Source organism: Vollenhovia emeryi, unplaced genomic scaffold (genome assembly GCF_000949405.1).
Source record: "Vollenhovia emeryi isolate VEMERY1.0 unplaced genomic scaffold, V.emery_V1.0 DF940785.1, whole genome shotgun sequence".
NCBI classification, from domain to species: Eukaryota; Metazoa; Arthropoda; class Insecta; order Hymenoptera; family Formicidae; genus Vollenhovia; species Vollenhovia emeryi.
This window is the reverse complement of record NW_011965581.1, coordinates 1-7,190: the sequence shown is the minus strand read 5'-3', so window position 1 is coordinate 7,190 and position 7,190 is coordinate 1. Positions and strand designations below refer to the sequence as shown.

At 52.8% G+C, this 7,190-nt stretch overlaps 1 protein-coding gene across 1 annotated transcript; it reads right to left on the bottom strand.

Moving 5' to 3' along the window:
- Window positions 1-4,328: 4,328 nt before the first annotated feature.
- Window positions 4,329-7,166, bottom strand: LOC105555751. The gene has a single exon (XM_012002792.1). The coding sequence runs from the start codon at window positions 7,164-7,166 to the stop codon at window positions 4,329-4,331; it is 2,838 nt and encodes a 945-aa protein (XP_011858182.1).
- Between the last annotated feature and the right edge of the window lie 24 nt (window positions 7,167-7,190).

Here is a 7,190-nt window from a genome sequence, read left to right as displayed (position 1 = left end):
GACGGCGACCACGATGTCGACGTTTCTTAAAAAATTACGTGAAAATTCAGAAAAATTCAGACTCCTGGACTTTGCATTGCAATATCTCTACTCATGGAGCACGTAGGAAAAAAGTAAAAATAGTTTTATTATGCAAATCGTACCCAAGCTGTCGATTAAGCGCAGTCTCAAGTTCGTGGGATCAGCCATTGTTGAGAAAAAAAAATCTGAGGGCCCGTCAAGTCGTGTACTCGCGTAAACTTACACGGTCGGTCTCGTGCGCGTGGTACTAGCTTCGCTTACACTTGGCGCGAGACACTACCGTGTCTCGTGATATACACAGGATGTCCCAGTAATGAAGATGTTTTCTCAAGCACATCAATTCTATTTTTAAAACTTATATAGAAAGAGACGCTTGATTAAGCACCTTCATTACTGTGTATACAATGTGACATGACTCAACGTGCGAATTTCGGACAATTTCATTATGTTGTATTAAATTTCAATTTCAAATTGGTCAACTTTGAACACTTCTCATTTGAAAATTATTATAGCATCGGCATTTTGGTATTATATTTTCGTCTCAAAATAATCTCCAGAATCTACGCCATTAACGGATGGCACGAGAGATTTGGCACATTTTGTATATTGTATATATGTATAATTTTAATTTCTTTATTTTTGTAAGTACCTGATTATTGAAGATCAATTCAGCTTGAATTTCGTTCTTTCGTCGAGATTAAATAGTTGTTACCGGAACTTCTTCTCTTGCACCTTGAAGGTATTTTCTGTATGGTCCTCGAATATTCATGGCAATGTGCGAATATGAAAAACGTAAAAAACTTGCAATAAAATTTGCAATAACTGTTCATTGAATACCCGATGCACTTGTGTGTGTCCATTTTTTACCGTTTATACACTTTAATAACACTGATTTATAGCATTCACTATTCACCAACACGAACCAACATGTGATCGGGCGCTATTCCTGCTATTTCTGCTGCGATTTTGAGCATTCAAGCCCTCCGCGTAGATGAAGGGGGAAAACGCTACGTGCGCGGGCTCGAAAACACAACACTGGCGCCAACACGAACGGCCATAATGTTGACGTAACATTGCCTGGCAGACCGGCAGCCCGGCAACAGTGGTGTGACTTCGTGAGAAATGGAAGCCCCTTCCACGCCAACCATTTCTCACTACGACACATGCGTAACATATCCATGCAGCCGAGCCGCTGAATCCGAAGCCTCTTCGGCGAACTTCGATTGGCGAGCTTCGGCGGCTCGAATGTTACGTATGTGTTGTAGTGAGAAATGGTTAGCGTGGAAGGGGCTCCCATTTCCCACGAAATTCCGACAGTGCTTGAGACTTACGGCATCCCAATTGTTTGAAAGTGCAATTATTTTTCTCGGTTTGAGATTTTATTGTTATTTGTATCTAATAATGAATAACGACAATTGTTTACTTGTAGAATTTGTCAATGAAAATATTAGTAACGCCGTGGGATTTAGGGAATGGTTAACAATAATGTGCGATGATGAAATGTTACAAGAACTAGTGAATAAAGGAAAGTCTGTTCAAATATCATGGCCCTCTTGTGAAATTAAAAGTGCGATGAAAATGAAAAAATCATTAAAACGTTAACGAAAAAGGATTGGACTACGACGGTAATCAAAGTTCTTGCATTTGGAGGTATGTATATGCTGTGACGTGGCGGATTAGCTGCCGCGTGCCAGCTCCCCGCTGCCGTCCCGAAGCGCGGTGTCGGTCCGCCCGGGAAGAGAGGAGGCCGCGCGAGGCCGTAGGAAAACCTCCCGGGGTCGCAGCCACACCTTTTTTTTACTTGCCCGCTTACCCGAGAATTTTTTAATTTTTGTAACGCGCCCATCGAGCGTCACCGAGACCTGACCAGCGAGGGGACCAACGGACGGCGTGGCCGAGAGGTGGCGAGAGAGAGAGAGCTGAGGGGCGAGAGCGCGAGGAGGCCAGCGAGCGGCGGCCGCGGGGAAGCCAGGGGACCAAACGGAGCGAGGAGCGAGTCTAGGGGCGAGGGCGAGAGGCGCCGACGGGCGGCGAACGCCGAGAAGCCGAGCCGCCCTGGGACCTGGGGCCCGAACACGCGGAGCCGCGCCTGAGGGGCGAGAGACGAGGCGCCGGCGGGACCGTAAACCGAGGGGCGAGCATGGGCGGAAGCCCCGGAAGGTCCGGAGGATCGGCGGAGCCGGAGGACCAACGCGCCGGAGAGCGGGCCCAGGATCGACCGCCCCGGCCCTGCGAGCCGCGCGGGGCGAATTTCGCACCCGGAAGCGCGCGGACAGCGATAGCGCCCCTGCGGGCCCGGCGACACGCCGGGCGAGCGGCCCACGGATTGGCGGATCCGCGGCGCCGCTATCTCGCGCAGCCCCTTTTCGCGGTCGTAACGAGCGATCGGGTGATCGACCCGCTCGCGCCGGATCTTCCGCTTTCGTTCGCGGATCCTCGCCCGAGTAACTTCGCGTCGGAGAGCGCGTACCGAGCCGGCGATCTGAGTGCCGAGCCCGTGGCGAGAGATCGAGGAGATGAGTGCCGACCGGGACCGCGCCGTGGGATTCAAGGAGCGTACCGGTGAGGTGGCCCTCGTGGGAAATATTCATGTAAAAGCCGCGTGCTTCCGAGGGGGTTAGCTCGCGCTCTGGCACCGCGCCGCGTTCGTTTTAGTGTTTTGGGCCGTCGGGGCTCCGCTCCAAGGGGGAGTCGGAGCCGGCCATTTCGTGTCGCGAGCGGAACGGCGGTGCCAAGCGCGGGAGCTCCCGGGGAACGGCCGTGGGCTTATCGCGCGACCGTAGCGGGCGGGTGTCGGTTATTGCGACCTCGGAGGGGAGCGTAGAACGGACGCCCCGTGCGCCGTGGTTCGAGCGGGCGCCTTTTTGCCCGCACCGGGGAATTCTTTCGCAGCGGACCGGCACGCCGGGTGTCGGCCGCGAATCGCGTGTCGCGAGCGCGAACAGCCTCCCGCGGGGAGGCTAGAGAGACCGACTGATCGCGAATTCGCCTCGGCGGAGGCCCCTTGCCTATTCTTTTCTTCTTGTACCCGATCTATTAAACGGCCTATGTTACTCTCTTAACCCGAGTCGAGATTATTTTAGTGTGTTCGTCTAAGCGTGTGCGTGTGTCGCGTCCCGTCCCGACGTCCCGTTCCCGCGAGCCCGTAATTACGGGATCCTGCCACCCTGCCGACGGTAACGAGCAGCCGGCCCTTGTCGCGTCGAGGAGGCGGATTCACGGCGCGCGTCGAGCGGATCGACGCCGCTAGTCCCGTACTTGGAGTCGTCTCGCGATATAAATTCGACGCCGCCCGCGAGCGCGTCTGGCGCCCAACCCGTTACTCCGCGCGCCCGCTCCGCGGATTCGTCCGGAGCGGCGACGGCCGCGTATTGTCCGGTAAACCGCCTCTTTCTTCGTCGCGCCCGGCGAATATCGAAAAAGGCGTGACAATGCGTATGTATGTAAATGTATGTATATGCAATATATATATAATAATTATAGGCGACACATACATTAATATGTATACTCGTATTTGTATATAGTATGTGTTCGAGCGTCGATCGCGACGCGACCGGCTCGTTGTAGAATAGCCGATTCTCACTCACGAGTTGAGCGCTCACCGTGAGTCTCGCGCAAGTCAATTTCGCGAGAGGAGTTTGAAGGCGAAGAGAAAGTAAAGGAAACCTTTTAAACGTTCACACGACAATTTATTTCGGCGTCTCGTCGACACAAAGAACCGCGGGACAAGCTATGCCCCGTTCGGCACGACAGTGAGCGGTATCGAAATGACTTTTATATGTCGCGTCGCTCCGAGATGGTGATAGAGCGAGGCTCGGAAGGCGATTGATTGAAGCGCGGCAAGGGTTCGTTCCCTTTCGCGTAAATAAGTTGTTATTCACTTGCGAGAACACTCGTCCGCGACGTGGAACCCGGCATGATTGACGAATAAGATCGGGCTACGTACTTTTCGACCCGTGAGCGCGACTGCCAGCCAGTTCCATGTCGCGGGCAAGAATCGTGATCGCCGCGTGTTTCGGACGGGGCGATCGAATGACAAAAGAATGCGGTAGACTCTCGAACATACCGCCCGCCTCGGAACGATAGTTTCGAAATAATTACATAATGTCACACAATCGACAGAACGCAGACGCATATAACGCTGACGGCGGAGGCGCACGCACAATACGGCATGAACGGGAGTCAAAATGAGAGATATCAAAGTAGCGAATTTGAATCTGAGCGTTATGTGGTCAGGATATGAGAGAATGCCGCCCGCCATGACGGAGCATACGTGCCCCTAACACATGTGTAGTTCACGAAAATAGTTAATTGCTCGTCGTCTCACTCGTGACAGGTAGCACGCACAGCTTTACAATCGGCCGGCGATACTCGGAAGTAGCGGTCTTAACTGTTACCACGCGGACGAAACCGTCAGACCCGGGGTGACACTGCGTCACTCGGCCAAGTTCCCATTTGCAGGGCGGTAATGTGGGATTTCGCAATAAAACGAGGCGCCCGATCGTAATCTGCGGTTTTACCGTTCGCCACTTTGCTCGCTGTTGGAGTGTGTTGAGATAATCAGTACTCCATAATTTCCAAAATCGCTCAGTCATGCGGCGGACAAGTTGCCATCGTGATAGTCGATTTTCATTAATTTCGAGCAAAGACGGTTCCGGGTTTACAGTGATAGCTGAGCCGATTAAGAAATGACCGGGGGTGAGACAATCGTAGTCCTCAAGCGTATCGGAGAGAGGGGCGATGGGCCGCGAATTCAAACAGGCTTCGATTCTACATAGCAAGGTGGAAAACTCCTCGAAGGTTAACATATGGCCGCCCAGCACGCGGCGCAGATGATTTTTAACGCTCCGTACTCCCGCTTCCCACAATCCGCCGAAATGTGGCGCAGACGGAGGACCGAAGGTCCACGTGACACTATCGGAGGCTGTCATATTCAGAAAGTTCGGATCTCGCACAGCAGCCCGGTACGCTCGAGTCATGTCTCGGTCAGCCCCGACGAAAGTTGTCCCGTTATCAGAGTACATAGCTTGAGGCAGACCGCGACGAGCGCAAAAGCGAGAATAAGCGTTGAGGAAAGCCGGAGTGGAGTAATCGCTGACTAGCTCTAAATGTATGGCTTTAGTGGTCAAGCAGACGAATAACGCGATGTAGGCTTTGCGCGAGGTGATGCCTCGACCTGCGGATGCGCGAATCTGTACAGGTCCGGCGTAGTCGACACCGCAGTGTAAAAAACTGCGTAGCGACGATGACACTCGAGGTTCAGGGAGATCTCCCATGACCTGTGACGGTATCGCGGCACGTTCGCGAACGCACGCAACACAGTTGCGAATAACAGCTTTCACTAGGCTCCGAGCGCGAATAATCCAAAAATCGCGTCGCAGAATGTTTAGCGTGAGTTGCGGGCCGGCGTGTAGTGCGCGTGAATGCGCCTGCGTGACAATGAGGGTGACCAACGGATGATGCGAGAGGAGGACGGGATGTCGGAATGAATAAGGAAAGGGAGCTTTATTCAGTCGTCCACCCACGCGCAAAACCTTGTCCTGGTCGAGAAACGGTCGAAGAGACAAGATCGAGCTTCTTGAATTGAGGGAGTGATTGTTCGCCAAGGCATTTATTTCCGTGGCAAACAATGCCGCTTGGATTTGCCTGATCCAGAAGGTCTTGGCTGCGTTGCAGTCAGATGCCGACAGTACGACACCTTTGACGATCGGATATCGCTTCGGCATCGGCGTAGACGATGAGCAGTCAACATTCCGACGGGAACAAACGGATCGGCATAGACGGGTGAACTTAAGGAGGTACGCGGTAACGCGAATTAATCTTGGCCAAGAGGAATATCTCGAGGCCAGATCCCACGGATCACGCCGTTGAGAACATTGCAGAGAAGCAATTCGTTCTTCGAGAGGAGCAGTCGGCGCGATACGCGGATCGGGACGCGGCCATTTATCGGGATCGAATTGCAACCAAGGAGGACCGCGCCACCAGAGCGCGTGATTTATGATCTCGTCACCGAATATCCCCCGCGAAGCGCAATCAGCGGGATTGTCTTCGGTTGACACATGTCGCCATTGACAGTTCGGAAGGCGCGACTGAATTTCGTTGACGCGATTAGCCACAAACGTCTTCCATCGCGACGGATGCTGCGTCACCCAAGCGAGAACGATAGTGGAATCCGTCCAGCAAAAACACGGGAGGTCGTGATACCCGTTTGTTTCACGGACGAATTCAAGAAGGCGTGCGAGCAACACTGCGGCTGATAATTCTAAGCGAGGTATGCTGAGCGGTTTTAAAGGCGCGACCTTAGATTTTCCGGCGAGTAGTGTGACCGTAATTGCGCGCGATTCAGAGATAACTTTAATATAGACCGCTGCGGCATACGCGTTGTTCGACGCGTCAGCGAATCCGTGAAGCTCCGCGTGCCCCTTCTCCGAGCCGATCTCGCACCAGCGAGGTATCTTTACATGACTGAGATACGCGAACCGAGAGTAGATTTCTGTCCAATGAGACAGCAGTGCCTCGGAGATTTTATCGTCCCAGCCGACTTTGAGGCGCCAAAGCTGCTGCATTAATATTTTGGCAGTAATAGTTGCCGGGGTGACCCAGCCGAGTGGATCGTATAAAGTTGCAATAGCGGACAAGATTGTACGCTTGCTGATCGGTACAGTAGCTGCTAATGAAACGCTAAACTCGAAACTGTCGAGCGCGGGACTCCACCCAATGCCGAGAATTTTGAGTTGCTCGTCCCGAGCTAATGGCTTTTTTCCCGCCAAACCGTGGTCCGCTAGATCAATGTCGGCCAGAAGAGAGGGCGAATTGCTCGCCCATTTTCGAAGTTTGAAGCCGCCCCTGGCCAACATTGAAATGACCTGGTCTCGTTTCTCCCTAGCAACATCCGGAGTATCGGCGCCGAATATCACATCGTCGACATAAATATTATCGCGGAGAATAGGGATCGCGAGCGGAAAGTGTTGACCTTCGTCTTCGACGAGTTGTTTCAAAACCCGAAGTGCTAGAAACGGCGCGCATGACATTCCGTAGGTAACCGTTAATAATTGATATTCGGTTGGAGAGTTCGACGGTAATGATGCCCACAGAATTCTTTGATAATTGACATCGCGATGATCGACGAGAATCTGGCGATACATTTTCGCGATATCGGCCGAATATAC

What these genes read in the sequence shown, in the direction of transcription:
- LOC105555751 (XM_012002792.1), bottom strand. Translation starts at nt 7,166, where the DNA reads ATGTATCGCCAGATTCTCGTCGATCATCGCGATGTCAATTATCAAAGA.